Source organism: Thrips palmi, unplaced genomic scaffold, assembly GCF_012932325.1.
Source record: "Thrips palmi isolate BJ-2018 unplaced genomic scaffold, TpBJ-2018v1 HiC_scaffold_18, whole genome shotgun sequence".
Taxonomy (NCBI): Eukaryota; Metazoa; Arthropoda; class Insecta; order Thysanoptera; family Thripidae; genus Thrips; species Thrips palmi.
In genome coordinates this window covers 4,073,462-4,089,080 of record NW_023144627.1, presented here as the reverse complement: position 1 = coordinate 4,089,080, position 15,619 = coordinate 4,073,462, and the positions used below count along the sequence as shown (strand labels likewise).

Below are 15,619 nucleotides of genomic sequence, written 5' to 3'. Positions count from 1 at the left end.
TTACGTTATCACGGAAGTTACAAAGTGTGAAAATCGGCTTTAACGGCTGACTCGGGCTTGCTGTGGCTTAAAAGTCGTTCCAGGGTCAAATGATACTCTAAGGCCGACATTTAAGCGGAAAATTTTTTCACCTAGTGCTGCTGCAACATTGGGTAAAGGGTGCCACGGAAGTTACAGGTAATTGTTGATACACGCCATTTTATAATGCTCTAGCCCGCTTTGAGACCGTGTACAGCATCTTAGATTTCCGCGACCCATGCAATCACGGAAGTTACATTTGGGGTATTCCAAACGCTACGTAGACCAATCCAACGAACGTGAACTTTTCGAAATGTATGCGTTTAGTGGGCAATGGCCCTCCCTAACATCAGAAACAAACCCCATGTCGATATCTGCGCTCGTTTGGGCACAGGAGTCAGAAGAAACGAAGGGACTCCACTTTAATGGCTTGTGTCATGGAAAGTTAAAAGTTTGGCTCGGGGAGAAGTCCAGAGCTGCCTTTTCGAAATTTGTGTAGTGAAATTGAATATACGGAGGACATTTTTCGTTGCACCATAAGTACCTTTGAAAGAAGTCTGGCGTATTGGTCTTCGGTTGAAATCAGCTCGAGACATGCCAAGCTTCGAATCCCCATCGACAGTTGGCAGCATTTTCGAACCCCACCGCCACACTGGGGGCGGGAAGTTCGAGTATGTTCTCTTTGGACAATCACGGAAGTTACATTTGGGGTATTCCAAACGCTACGTAGACCAATCCAACGAACGTGAACTTTTCGAAATGTATGCGTTTAGTGGGCAATGGCCCTCCCTAACATCAGAAACAAACCCCATGTCGATATCTGCGCTCGTTTGGGCACAGGAGTCAGAAGAAACGAAACTACCCCGAAACGTGAGAATCGCTCTCCTGCGTCTTTCATTGGGACGGAAAGTCTTGAAAATTTTTTTGGGTTATCCTAAAGATGTATAGAAGAGATTTTAGTGACGGAATTTTCAAATTCAACTTCTGTCCTGAGATATGAGTTTTCAAATTTAAACATTAAAAAAAAGTGATTTTTTTTCCCTTTTTTCAAACTTTTAGGTGTGTTTTAAAGAAAAGTAGGGCTGATATCAAGATTCCGTCACTAAAATTTGTCGACAAGTCATCAATGAATAGAGTCCAAGCAAGACGACCCATGTAGGTGTCAACCAGGAACGCAGGAAGTCTTTCTACGACAAAATTTTTTGTCGACTGAGCAAAGCTGTGAAGTTGAGCGTAGAAGCCAACTACAACTGATCTCAATGTTATTTCCTTCCAAATTATAAAGAGACTACCCACTGAGCTTAAAGGTGTTCAACCTGTTGAATCTGAAACCTTCTATGCACATTTTTATCATGAACTTTGAAAATACTATTTTTTTGGAATTTTGGCGATTTTTTCACCAGGGTCCCCCTTAACACTCTTTTACGCCAATGGCGTAGATCGTTTTACATCCTTGGGAAGGGCGTGAATGGTACAGGACTTCCAAGCAAAATTTTTATGCCCTATCGAAAGGCATTAACAATTCACGCCACTTCAGGGGCGCAAATCGTTTACGCCCTTAAAGGGCATAATCTTAATGCCCTTGTTTCACCAGTGTGGTACTCTTAGAAACTGCCATTTATGACATTCGCTTTCATTCTGCGTCTACTCGACCAGAGCTCCTTGCAAAGTTCCTAACCCTAACCAAGCTTCCTTTTCAGAAGCACCACGTCCATTGAACGCCTGGTGACTACGTGAACCGACTTCCGCGGCACCACAAATCGAAGCTGACTCCGACTGACTCGTCTTGAACCTGTGACAAGACAACAATCTCAAGATGGAGTCTGGAGAGCCTCCGAAGAAGCAGCGCGCGACGCAGCCACCTGCGGACAGACAGGTGAGTGCAGCCTACCTTCACTGTGAAATTTGGGTTAATAGTCACTTCTGGCCTGGAGTGAAGAACAAGAAGAAGATTATAACCGGGAAACAGTTGCCAAATGACGCTTCTTTCTTGATGGCGAATGTTTACTTTCAATCCAAACAAACAAAGAAGCTTAATTTTAGGATAAAATTTGATTTTAACCTGCCGAAACTCGCGAAAAAAGGCCGATGGCTCGTACTGTTTCCGGTCAATTTTCTTCTTCTTCACTTCGGGCCCTGCTAGAGGTATCTATTGGGGACTTCGCGGTACTTTCGTGGATCATAGAACGGAAGTCATAACATGCCGTGCGTGCAGGGTGCTGTGGCCCCGAATTTCGAAGAACAGTAACGGAAGTCTTCAGTAGCGCATTCGCCGCTTATATTTTTCTTCTTTATAAATCCATTTCTGGCTTCTGTTTTCGTTGTGCGTCTTCCAGTTCAGTACGTAGCCTTGTAGTGGCCTATTGACTTGAATCTCGTAGTTGAATAATCGGTACTATCTGAGAAAATTTTCTTTCCTTTTTCTTCTTTTCACTGGTGAAACAAAGGCATAAAAATTATGCCCTTAAAGGGCGTAAACGATTTACGCCCTTAAAGGGCATAAATCGTTAATGCCTTTGGGAAGGGCATTAAAATTTTGCTTGAAATTCCCATACCATTTACGCCCTTCCCAAGGGCATAAAACGATTTATGCCCTTGCAAGGGCGTAAAAGAGCATTTATGCCCTAAAGGGCGTAATTTTTATGCCTTTGTTTTACCAGTGTTCCTAAATGGGGTTGAAACGATAACGCTCCACTTCCGGTAAAATGGTGACCGTGACTTCCGGTTAAGGGTCCACGAGAGAACTGAATGGAGCACTTCATTTTACCTTGAAACGTATGAAGACGAGAGCCCTGAGAACAGAGAGCTGAATTTAATGCTTTGTTTTGTTCTTCGCCTTAGCACTGAGAATCCAAACGCTATGGGTATATCGTCAATTTGTGCAATCTCAACGTGACATCACGTTGAAACGAACGTGACAAAATGTCGTCACGTTCGTTTGAGCATTGAGTTACTTTCGTTTGAATGTGAACAAGCTGATTTTTGGCCTATTCACACCCAAACTAATGTGACACAATGCTCAAACGAACGTGACATTTTGTCACGTTCGTCTCAGCGTCACTGATATTTCTAATGTGATAAGTTTCATACAATTTGCTGCGCTAAAAAGGCAAGTGTAATTGCTTCAAATAATTATCGCATCAGAGGCAGCAATAAAAAATTATCACATTAAAAATGCAATAAGTCTCTAAAGTTTTGGCCGGTCTGGGCTCAGGTTATCACAGTTTTGGTAATGATAACTACGCTAATAATGCGCTAATGCATTCAATAATTATTGCACTTACAATGCAATAACTTTTTCAAGGTGCTACTAATGCAATAAAAATGTTATTGCTTTTTAAATAAGTTCATTATTACACTTGCAAAATCAATGGTGATGTCACATTCCTGGAATGAGAGTGATGCAAAAGCATTGCACATGAAGTGCAATGCCTCCCCATGCATTAGCATAGGGCATTTTCGGGACGCATTGTACGTAAGGTGCAATATGGCTAAGGCATTGCACTTGGTGCGACATCTCAGCTGCTGCACCATACGTGCTTTACTCATGGCGTTTGGAATCTTAGGGAGGTCGCGTGGAGACGCGTCACTCTTTAAAGCTTACGAAGCATTTCCTTCACGACAACAAAGAAAATGAAGGCACGAGGTTGGTTTAAATTAGGGAAAAATGCTTTGCTTATGAAGGATTTTGCTTCATAATACGAAGAATTGCTTCGTGCAAAGCCTTCGTTTTCTTCGTTTCACCAAGCGATGCTTCGTAGGCTTTGTACTCCTGCAGAAATGCTTCTTTCTGCATGGGCTTCTTTCTGCAAAGGCTTATGGCGATGGTGCGTTGAGAAGGAAAGTGTAACTTAACAATGTTCTTTTCCGGTTTTCTTTTATAAATTCTTTTTTTTGCTCACAGCCAGACACACCTCTACAATTTTTGGAATGCTGCTCTGCTCCTTCCAAAGCTGCAACCAGTAATGGGTCAGTGATGGATGCATTCACTACTGACACACCTGAATCAAGTTTAATTTTCTATGAGTCTGGAATGCTGAATGTCGAGATAAAGGAAGAGGAAGAAGATATTTTGGATGAAAGCAGTGGTGATGAAAGAGTGAGTGAAGTGAAGGAACAAGCAGCTCCTCACAATATGAAGCCAATCCTTGACAGTAAGACTCCATTCAAAGACACAAAGTTTACCTGCCAGTTGTGCGGAAAAAGTTTTTGCAATAAATTCAGCCTTACCCGGCATAAATGGTCCCATTTAAATGAGACATCAACATGCAAATACTGTAACAAAATATTCAAAAACCGCGAAAGTCATCAGCGGCATGAAAAAATGCATGAGAAAGGAAACCGCTACCAGTGTCATTTGTGTGACAAGTCATATGTGTCCAGCACATCTCATGCAGCTCACGTTCGAAAACACACTGGCGAACGTCCTTACAAGTGTTCTGATTGCAATATGTCATTTTACCTTTTATCATCGTTTGAAAGACATTTTGTTAAACATAGTGGTGTGAAAGAATATGAATGTGAGATATGCACTGCCTCTTTCTGGGTGCCAGATGACTTGCGTGCGCATGTCAATCGAATGCATTAATGTCAACTTACCTGGCTACTGTAAAAGACCGTTTTCATCAAACTTAAATCGTTGTTACTTTAAAAATATTTTCATACATTTTTACGGTTAGGAGCTGTAATGGCTTTGATTGCTGTTGATCTGTTGTGAGTTGTTGATGTAGATTGTGTTGCAGTACTTTTGTAGTCCTTCTTAACTTTATCTGTTAGGAGGCAATATTCTCTTTTTAATTAAGTGACTATCTGTAACGATATCCTCACAAAGCTGTAAGTCCATACAACGCTTTGAGCACATCAAAGGGTGTTTGGGACTCATAAATTTGGAGGCACCACATGTTCAATATTTTCTGTAGTTTATTTTAACTTCGAAATAACAGGAAATTAACTTTGGTAACAAATATACCATGTTAGTTTTTTCCATTAGTTTCTAATTAAAGCCCAGCCCAATTTTGATCAAGTTCCCGTCAGCTTCATTCCACTGGGAGAGTCAATCACTCGCTGTAAAGCGGAGGATGCGAACCTGGCGTATTCCTAATGTCCTATCAGTCACAGAATATACTTGCTTGAATCAGCTGCAGGCACTAGGCACATTAACAGAACCCTTTACTCCACGCTCCACCAACTGCTCGTATATACTTTTTGGGTAAGAGCTAACATCAGGAGGCTTCAAACAGATATTTGATAGTTGCCGTTTCTTACTTCCGGTTCTGTTCTGCTACTTCCGGTCCGGAGCTCCTACCAAGAACTCACTGCAAAGCCAGTGGTAATATTGCTTGCCACGAATTTGGCAGCCGTTTTGAATGCCAAAATTTGGCAAGCTTGGGTCGGCACTCTTCATAAGCTTGGCAAATTTTGGCAAGCTGGGGAGTATTTCCGGGCCAAGCTTGCCAATTTTTGGCATTCAAAACGGCTTCACTGTGGCAAAAAGCTACGGAAAATTCTGTAAACAGCTTGTGGTAATTCTCCGTAGGCCCCTTATCAATATTCTCCGTAGGCTCTTACAGTATTTTCTGTAGGACCGCACAGTATTCTCCGTAGGACCGCACAGTGATCTCCGTAGGACTATACAGTCTTCGAGGTCCTACGGAGAAGACTGTGCGGATTTACAGAGAATACTGTGCGGCCCTACGGAGAATACTGTAAGAGCCTACGGAGAATCCTGGCAAAAATATTAAAAGGATTTTCCGTACTTTTTTGCCACAGTGTTGCCATTTTTGTGGCATGTAAACTTACCATGACATTGCAGTGCTCTCCTGTATTTACGAACGTTCTTAATCTCCTCGGTGCGGCTCCTCATACCGAGTCCCCGAAGAACAGCTTCCGCGCATTCCACGCTTCATTAACTGCTCATATATATTGCTGGCTGCAGCTCCTCTCCGCAGTGCCCTTTCCGCCACCGAGTAGAAACAGGGTACTCCAAAACATCTCTGCACTACAAATGCATGTGCTTAGTACACAGCTGTGGCGGTAACCTTGGGAACACAAATCTGAAGGACTGCCTGTCAAGCACACATCTACAGACGTAGTCGAGGGCAAGCATGCATCTATAGGTGTGTACTTGGGCAAGCATGCTGTGTACTTGGACCAGCTCACATCAATAGGATACTCCAATGAATCGTGAAGCGGATGAAGAGCGACAAAATTAAGCCCTAAACAATGCTTCTGCGCATGCGCAGACGTTCCCCACCACCCGATACGCACGCGCAGAAGCTGTGTTTGCGGCTAACTTTTGTTATTCCTCTTCCGTTTCGAGATTCATTAAAGCAGCCTATAGTAGTGGGCTTTCAATTGGGTGTGATAAATGTATGCTTCTGCTAGAACACATCTATAGATGTATGCGTGTCAAACACACTCCTACAGACGTATGCTCACCCAAGCATACTCCTTGTGTGCTGACAAGTACACTCCCTCCGCCTCCGATACCTGTGCAGTAAGAACACACGTGATCTTGCAGTGTGACGGGAGACGAAGAATAAAAGCGGAAGTCACACAAGTTAGGGTCTATGAGAAAATTACACGGGGATAGAGTATTTCGGAGCAGCCCTGGCCCGGAAGAAAAAGAACAAAAACGGAAGTTGGAAATAATGTCACTTTATATGAGAGAAAATATACGCTGCGGATGCTCATCCGTAGCGTATATTTCTCATATAAACTGCCATTTCTAACTTCCGTTTTTGTTCTTTTTTCTTCCGGGCCAGGGCTGCTCCGAAATACCCCATTGGGCTTCCGGCCTCATCTGCCCTCTTTGGCTCTCTTAGATCCCGCCGTTTAAGACATTCGTTTTCATTCTCCGCTTACTCGACCATAGCCCCTTGCAAGTTCCTTATCTAGCTTCCTTTTCAGAAGCACTGGGTCCACTGAACGCCTGGTGACTCCGTAAACCGACTACCGCGGCACAACAAAGCGAAGCTGAATCCGGCTGACCCGTCTTGAACCTGAGAAGACTAAGACACTAATCTCAAGATGGAGTCTGGAGAGCCTCCTAAGAAGCGGCGCGCGACGCAGCCACCTGCGGACAGACAGGTGAGTGCAGCCCTCCTTTACTGCGAAATTTGGGCTAATAGTCACTTCTAGCAGGGACTGGAGTAAAGAAGAAGAAGAACATAAGCCGGAAACAGTTGCCAAATAACGCTTGTTTCTGGATGACAAATGTTTATTCTCAATCCAAACATTCAAGAAAGCTTAATTTTATAATGCTATTGGATTTAAACCTGTCAAAACCCCCGAAAAAGACCGATTTCTTGTACTGTTTCCGGTCAATGTTCCTCTTGTGTGACTTCGGGGTACTTTCGTGGATCATAGAATGGAAGTCATGCCGTGCAGGGTGCTGTGGCCCGGAATTTCGAAAAACACTTACGGAAGTCTTCAGTAGCGCATTTGCCGCGTATAGCTTTCTTCTTTATAAATTTATTTCTGGCTTCCGTTTTCGTTGTGCGTCTTGCAGTAGCGTTTTAGTAGCCTATTGACTAGAATCTCAAAGTTGGATAACCGGTATAATTTGAGACAATTTTCTTTTCCTTTTCTTCTTAATGGGTTTGAAACGATAACGTTGAACTTCCGGCAAAATGGTGAAAGTGACTTCCGGTTTAGGATCCACGAGAGCCATGGAGCACTTCACTGAATCTTGAACCGTAGGAAGACTATCCGTAGCGAGCCCTGAGAACATAGAGCTGTATTTAAGGCTTTGTTTTGTTCTTCGCCTGAAGTTTCAAGATTCTATGGAATGCTGTGTAAGGTCGCGCGGAGAAGATTGAGACCGGAAGTGCACATGAGCGTCGCTCGGCCGTGCTGGGCGTTAGTGTGGGCCACTGAAACCATGTTCCGAGATTCCTTCCGGTGAATCCCGGTGGATTTTCCTGGCTATTGACGGAGATTCCTGGAGATCTAGGCGATGGGGATGGTTTTACTTTTTATAGGTTGGGCATATGCAAGGTACAAGCCATTTAGATTGTTTGATGAAGAATTAGTTTGTGTATTACAATTTCAAACTAGCTTGTGCATCATGTCCGGGGGGGCGCATGTCCTCGATCACTGGTTATCAGGGAATGTGACGTCAAGTTCGTTCAAACGTGAATCGTGTCACGTTCGTTTGAATACTGTGTCACATTCGTTTGAATGTGAATCTAGCTTCATCCAGACCCGGGACCCGCGGATTCGCGTTCAAACGAATGTGACACAGTATTCTAATGAACGTGACACGTTTTCATGACCGTGAAACGATTTCACGAACGTGACGTCACATTCCCTGATTCCCAGTGAAAGATTACCACCAATAGTCCACGCTACACGGTAAAAACGGTACCTGGTTTTCCCAGGAAGCCTATGGAAGAGACATACACTGTTATTCCTGGGTGTTCAATAACTAAGCGCCTTAAGGCGTTTGCCTCAAAAACCTAGACGCCTTGATGCGCTTAGTTACTCAACGCCTAAGGCGTTTAGTTACTCAACGCCTAAGGCGTTGAATTACAAGACACCTTTGCTTGGCCTGTACCCACCACAACAGCAGTGGGAGTACTAATGCAATACAAGCTGCCTCTTTCCATTGCCTCAAGGCGTCTAACTACTATACGCCTTCCAAGGCGTTTAACTGCTAGACACCTTGGAGGTGTGCAGAGGCTGAACAGCTTGACTGTCTTTGAATACAGCCATGCCATCCCTTGTTTGAACCAAGGTGTTTAGCAGCTACGCACCTTTGAAGGTGTCTTACCATTAAACGCCTTGCAAGGCGCGCAGCAGTTAAACACCTTGACACAATGGGCCAGGGCAGCCTGCACTGCTAATGTATGCATGGAGATTTGTCCATATTTTTCCATTTGTTTTAATAAGCTACACATACCTGTCAAAAATTAGTTTATGATGCTGAGTTGTCAATATCCAATTAAGGATGGAGACAGCTGTTGTCAATACGTGTGACCAAACCGCAGAATGTTTTTGTCAACGAATAGCAGTCATCACTTACTATTGTCCTAAAATTAACTTGAGTCTTATTGTTGGTTGCAAAGTAAATTAACACAAAGGCGGCAATATAAATTTGGCCTTGAAGGAAAGAAGCACAAATATAAGTCCTTTTCTCCATTGTGAAGAATCCACAATGGACCAGGCGCTGGTGAGGTTGGGCTGCCCCAGTAGATGGAGACATTTTCAGAGTTTAGAGGCGTGTCAACATATGTGACGCACTGTCACATCCCCTTCGTTCGATTCGATTCATGATTTCACTGCCACGAAGCGCTCAAATTCGTGTGCAACAGTCTAAAAACGAAATAAACCGAGCCAAGAAGCACACACGAACTCGCACGTAAACATTTGAGACGCAACAAAACAAAATGCTGCCAACCTATGAAATGAAAAGACAAGAACGAAAAAAAAAACAGACGTTCTTTTCATTTCATAGGTTGGCAGCATTTTGTTTGTTGCGTCGCAAATGTTTACGTGCGAGTTCGTGTGTGCTTCTTGGCTCGGTTTATTTCGTTTTTAGACTGTTGCACACGAATTTGAGCGCTTCGTGGCAGTGAAATCATGAATCGAATCGAACGAAGGGGATGTGACATTGCGTCACATATGTTGACACGCCTCTAAACTCTGAAAATGTCTCCATCTACTGGGGCAGCCCAACCTCACCAGCGCCTGGTCCATTGTGGATTCTTCACAATGGAGAAAAGGACTTATATTTGTGCTTCTTTCCTTCAAGGCCAAATTTATATTGCCGCCTTTGTGTTAATTTACTTTGCAACCAACAATAAGACTCAAGTTAATTTTAGGACAATAGTAAGTGATGACTGCTATTCGTTGACAAAAACATTCTGCGGTTTGGTCACACGTATTGACAACAGCCGTCTCCATCCTTAATTGGATATTGACAACTCAGCATCATAAACTAATTTTTGACAGGTATGTGTAGCTTATTAAAACAAATGGAAAAATATGGACAAATCTCCATGCATACATTAGCAGTGCAGGCTGCCCTGGCCCATTGTGTCAAGGTGTTTAACTGCTGCGCGCCTTGCAAGGCGTTTAATGGTAAGACACCTTCAAAGGTGCGTAGCTGCTAAACACCTTGGTTCAAACAAGGGAAGGCATGGCTGTATTCAAAGACAGTCAAGCTGTTCAGCCTCTGCACACCTCCAAGGTGTCTAGCAGTTAAACGCCTTGGAAGGCGTATAGTAGTTAGACGCCTTGAGGCAATGGAAAGAGGCAGCTTGTATTGCATTAGTACTCCCACTGCTGTTGTGGTGGGTACAGGCCAAGCAAAGGTGTCTTGTAATTCAACGCCTTAGGCGTTGAGTAACTAAACGCCTTAGGCGTTGAGTAACTAAGCGCATCAAGGCGTCTAGGTTTTTGAGGCAAACGCCTTAAGGCGCTTAGTTATTGAACACCCAGGAATAACAGTGTAGGCGATTTCCAGGGAGTTCTTGGGAAAACCAGGAACCGTTTTTACCGTGTAGGAAACGTGGCCCAAGCTGACAGTAAATAGTTATTAACTATTGTAGTCCATATCTATGGCCATATGTGTACATAGGCGAGTAATATACAATTTTATCAAATTAAGGACAATTTTTCCATATTGTACTTATTCATTTTTAACATATGTACAAACTTCTACATATCTTTCCTATATGTTTAAATATGGCCATTCTTATGAACAAGAAGTCCTTGAGAATTTAGTATGGATGCTTCGCAGCGTTGAATTCCTCACAGGCTAGCCATCCACACTTGCAAGTGTGGAAAAAAGCCACGTTTTTAGCGTGAACTTTGTTCGCACGTGGATTAGCAGTGTATGCTGAATTCAGTGCAAGCTGTGCACTTAAAACTTCGTGCAAATTCAATGCATCTGATTTGTGCTCGCGCAGGATGGCGACGAGGCCAGTGTGCGCTGGTCGGAGCTGCCAGCCCGTGCGTTGGAGAAGACCCTCAGCCTCCTCTGCGCCAGCGACGTGGTGTCTGCGGGCCAAACTTGCCGGTCGTGGCGGGCCGCGGCCAAGGAGCCCGGCGTGTGGCAGGAGCGGGACTTGGCGTACTCGACAGTGTACGAGTTGATGGTCTTCATGGACTGGCCGCTGTCGAACGGGCTGCGGCACCGCGACGCGCGCACCTTCGTCCGCGTGGTGCGCTTCGCGCCGTGCCTCCACTGGCTCAAGACGGCCGAGGTCATGCTGCCCGCGGCCCGCAAGGCGCTGACCAACTCGAACATCAAGGTGAGTGGGACGCAGAAATGTTTCTCTCTTTGCCAAAATTTGAAAGCATTTGCTTCATAACTACAAAGAGCGCAGTTAAAACGGTATTTAGTTTTCCCGGGAAGCCTATGGAAGAGACATAGGCGTTTTTTATGGAGTTCCTGGGAAAACCAGGGACCTTTTACCGTGAAAATGAAGGCATTGTAAGATTACTTTGTATGAAGAAATGCTTCGTATTGCAAGGGATTTTGCTTCACAATACGAAGCACGCCCTCGTAGATTTTACAATGCCTTCATTATCCTCGTATTAGGAAAGCGATTCTTCACACTGTGTTATGGTGATTGTGCATTGAGAATTAAAATGTTACGAGGAAAAATTTGAGGGGGTCGTACCTTTTAAAGCTTTTGGATCGCCCTTTGGTCAAAATAGAGAGAAAGAGTCAAGGACCCAACCGTAAAATCGCCGGCCCGTATGGAAACAACGTACTATGGGTTTTTCTCCTAAAACCTCAAAACCAAAAAACTGTCCTGAACTACCCCCCTCTTTTGTTTCTGCCGTTTTCGGCCGTTTTGCTTTCGTTCCGACGGGAACTGTGTTGCTCAAATTGCAAGGTTTGTTCCTGACGCTCTCTGTTCCTCGCAGTTGTTCGGCATCGAAGTCAACGGGCGCTTGGCCTGGCCCGCCAAGCTGCTGTCGCAGAAGGAAGAAGGTCTGCAGGAAGTGACCCTTGTCAACCCCAACATGGGATGTCTCCTCGCTGCCCTTCGCTGCCGCGACTTGCGCAGCCTCAAGATGAAATTCTGCCAGGACAAGAAATACACCTGTCCTGTGCTTTCCAAAGACGTGCGGATCGAGCGCCAGAACCCTCTCAAAGGACTAGTCTGCGACGGTGGCGTAAGTGACCACACACTGGTTTTAACTATGAAGATTTTTTTGTGGACAGCAGCATAAAACTGAGTGTACGCGTGAAACGCAAAATTTCATGCGTAACAACGCAGACTTTGGGCTTGGTTTCGCACACTCTCGTGCATTATAAAACGCACGTAGAATTTTGTGCAAGCTGCAGCTTCACTGCAAAGCTAGTGGTAAGTTTGCTTGCCACAAATTTGGCAAGCCGTTTTGAATGCCGAAATTTGGCAAGCTTTGGTCGGAAATCTTCATAAGATTGCTAAATTTTGGCCAGCTGGGGGTATTTACAGGCCAAGCTTGCCCATTTTCGGCATTCAAAACGGCTTGCTAATTTTGTGCACTGAGAAAACCTTACAAACTATTTTGGGCCTTACAAAGAAACGTAGTTTGTATAATAAAGTATTTTGAGCACACGTAAGCTTGCAAAGAAAATACGTCGTAATTTACGAACTATTTCTTCGTATAACAAAGTATTTTAGTTTGTTATACGTATGCTCAAAATACTTCGTAAGGATTTAAGAGTGTGGCAAGCAAACTTAAAGTGAGAATGTAAGAGTCATGATCATGACTAAAATTTTGGGTGAGGAATTCTTTATTACCCAAATTTGGATCATAATACTATGGAGCCTTATAGGGAGCTGATACACCCTTCCTCACCCAAATTTGGGTGAGAAAGTAAACCTCGCCCAAAATTGGGTATTGATCATGACTTTTTCATTTTTAGTGTACCACCGGCTTTGCAGTGTTAACATGGTGTATAACAGTGCGTATAGAATGCTTTTCCACTGATGGCTGGGCACGCTCTGCGCGCAGGCCTTCCCCGAGGCTGTGAGCAGCTTGATGGAGCGCTTCGGCGACACACTGGAGGAGGTGTACGTGTCCTGTCTGCCGAGCAGCGCCGCGCTCGCCCGCTGCACGGGTCTGCGTTCGCTGGGGGTGAACCTCGCCCCGGCGTCGCCTGAAGACCGCGAACAACTTCTGGCTGGCCTCCACGGGAAGCAACTCGACTTCATCGTGTTCAAGGCAGTGTAAGTAGCGCCGTACATCCAGCAGCACACGCTGAAAACCTTCCGAAGAATTATTTTGAGCATACTTTGTTCGTACTTTAGTACGGAAATGGTACAGAAAAATATAGTACGGAGGTACGGTGAAAAGTACGGAACGTCCGTACTTGCTCCATACGAACCCATGTGAATGGGTTACGGAAAAAAAGTACGGAAGTTCCGTAGTTGGCAAGTACGGACGGTCCAGGCAAATTATTGACCAGTCATGTTCCGTACTTTTTCTGTCCTTTTTTTCTCACAGTGTATGTAAGGTACACACTGTTTAGTGTGTTTCACGAAGAAATAGATCGTTATTTACGAAGTATTTTCTGTGTAAGTCTATGTATGCTCAAAATATTTCGGCATACCCAGCTATCTTTGTTTTTGTAAAGCTTAAAATATTGTGTAAGGTTTTCTGAGTGCACACTACAAACGGAACGAACTAAATGGCTATGTAGTTTTCTGTGCAGAAGCTTTGCACAAAATTGAGCAAGTGTTTTAAAACGCACGAATTAGTGAGTATCGAAGCACGAAAATGTGCGTTATTTTTCATGGATTGGTGCATTTCGGGCGCATGCTCAATTTCATGCAAAAGCTGTGCACAGAATTACACAGTAATTTAGTGTGAACTGTCTACTACAACTGCACACACATTAATGCATGTGTGGCGCCGCATAACTCGATGCTACGCGTAGGCATTTGTGTGTACTTGCCAACCATGCATAATGATAGTGTGTACTTGCACTCATAAGCTTGCGAAGCATTTGCTTCATAACTAAACGAAGAAAATGAAGGCATCGTAGAATTGCTTCGTATGATAAAGAAACCCTTCGTATAACGAAGGATTTCTCTTCATAATACGAAGCATTTCTTCCTACACTGCAAACCTAACTGTCTACTAAGTACACACTTACAAATGCATGCTCGCAAGTACACACTCACAAACGCATGCTTGGCCAAGTACACACTAACAAATGCATGCTTGCAAGTACACACTTACAAACGCATGCTTGAGGCCGTATACTCCATGCGTCAAGCATGCGTTTGTAAGTGTGTACTTGGCCAAGTATGCGTTTGTAAGTGCGTGCTTGCAAGCATGCATTTGTAAGTGTGTACTTGGCCAAGTATGCGTTTGTAAGTGCGTGCTTGCAAGCATGCATTTGTAAGTGTGTACTTAGTAGACAGTTAGGTTTGCAGTGTAGATTATACAATGCCTTCATTTACTTCGTATTACGAAGCGATTCTTCGTGGAGTTTTAACTGTGTGGCCATGTAGGCGTTTGTAAGTGTGCAGTTCCAAGCATGCATTTTGTTAGCGTGTATAATTTAGTGTCAATGCTATGTTAGTTCCTTATATCTATATCGAGGGGTCCTATTCATAAGATCTTATCTGGGCGTCCCCCCCAAGACAATCTTATCTTAAACGCAGGTGAATTTCACATAGTTTGATCATTTGGTACAGCTACATATCAATATAATTTGTGAGTTTGTTCAAGTAAATCTAAAGATGGAAGATCACAGAAACCAAACGTGCATGTAGAAATATGTTTCGCTTACCGTCGTATTTATTCTGATTGATCAAAATGAGTGAAATTTGCCGGTGTTTAAGATAAGATTGTCTTGGGGGAAACGCCCAGATAAGATCTTTTGAATAGGACCCGTCGATATCAGCAAATTTTGAGACGGGTCTGATCTCTGTTGCAGGAAAGACTGGGACCGACACCCGAAAGAAGGCTGCAAAGCTTTTCGCCAACAACTGCAGAAGTTCGTTCGTTCAGATGTCCGGTGCAAGATGTGTGCCTAAACTTTCCTCGGCGCATTGTCGCCTTTTGCCTTAAATGTTAACTTTTGTTTTATTTTTAACACTTGAGCATGCTTTTGCTATCACATAAGGTCAATTTATATTTTGCTTTTATAATATTAGGCGTAGTCTTGCCATCACTTAATGTCAATTTTTACCAGGCCCCTCCAATATTAAGCGTACTCTTCGAGTGTTTGTGTTTGTCTAATGTTCTATGTTGTAATTTCATCTTTCTCTTACGAAATAAATGATTGACATTGCTTTTCTGTTCTATTTCTGGTTCATTCCATGCCAGTTTGACGGAGCTCGGACGAACAACTTGTCGGGGACCATTGCCTTTGTGAGCGATTGTCTGCCTTAAAATACTATTCGAAAATGCCATTTCACTTTAATGCAAATCTGCGCCGGTCCGAACAAGCCCGTGGGTGCACATGCACTAGTGAACCAAAGCCATTAAAACCACGCCCTTAACTGGTTTTTACCATCAAACTTCCTCTCTCCTCTCTCGACCTTTTATCATGTGGTTACTATCCAACGAACTTCGACACTGAAAAGCCACGGATGCGCACTTGCCACCACATTCGCTAGCGGATGCCGTTGGATCGCCTTTC

The 15,619-nt window shown here is 43.8% G+C and overlaps 2 protein-coding genes across 10 annotated transcripts; both read left to right on the top strand.

The window, feature by feature from the left end:
* Positions 1–1,635: 1,635 nt before the first annotated feature.
* LOC117644627 lies at positions 1,636–4,735 on the top strand. The gene is made up of 3 exons (XM_034384237.1): positions 1,636–1,894; positions 3,923–4,172; positions 4,698–4,735. Exons 1-3 carry the CDS (start codon positions 1,835–1,837, stop codon positions 4,733–4,735), a joined length of 348 nt encoding a protein of 115 aa, XP_034240128.1. The 5' UTR covers positions 1,636–1,834.
* A 323-nt stretch (positions 4,736–5,058) lies between these two features.
* LOC117644961 lies at positions 5,059–15,270 on the top strand. 9 transcript variants are annotated; one of them, XM_034384797.1, is made up of 7 exons: positions 6,044–6,134; positions 6,403–6,514; positions 6,931–7,107; positions 10,932–11,276; positions 11,899–12,150; positions 12,979–13,193; positions 14,912–15,270. In XM_034384797.1, exons 3-7 carry the CDS (start codon positions 7,048–7,050, stop codon positions 15,009–15,011), a joined length of 972 nt encoding a protein of 323 aa, XP_034240688.1. In that variant the 5' UTR covers positions 6,044–6,134; positions 6,403–6,514; positions 6,931–7,047; the 3' UTR covers positions 15,012–15,270. The 9 variants fall into 9 exon arrangements, with proteins under 9 accessions (XP_034240686.1, XP_034240687.1, XP_034240685.1 ...); XM_034384791.1 differs by having other exon boundaries at positions 6,928–7,107; XM_034384792.1 differs by having other exon boundaries at positions 6,403–6,577; positions 6,928–7,107.
* The last annotated feature ends 349 nt before the right edge of the window (positions 15,271–15,619 follow it).

Bases quoted from the DNA above. Each gene is read 5' to 3' on its own strand.
- LOC117644627 (XM_034384237.1), top strand. From the start codon at position 1,835: ATGGAGTCTGGAGAGCCTCCGAAGAAGCAGCGCGCGACGCAGCCACCT. The intron at 1,895-3,922 runs GTGAGTGCAGCC...TTTTGCTCACAG, and splicing joins AGCCACCTGCGGACAGACAG to CCAGACACACCTCTACAATT. The intron at 4,173-4,697 runs GTAAGACTCCAT...TTTTACGGTTAG, and splicing joins TATGAAGCCAATCCTTGACA to GAGCTGTAATGGCTTTGATT.
- LOC117644961 (XM_034384795.1), top strand. From the start codon at position 7,048: ATGGAGTCTGGAGAGCCTCCTAAGAAGCGGCGCGCGACGCAGCCACCT. The intron at 11,277-11,898 runs GTGAGTGGGACG...TGTTCCTCGCAG, and splicing joins TGACCAACTCGAACATCAAG to TTGTTCGGCATCGAAGTCAA. The intron at 13,194-14,911 runs GTAAGTAGCGCC...TCTCTGTTGCAG, and splicing joins TTCATCGTGTTCAAGGCAGT to GAAAGACTGGGACCGACACC.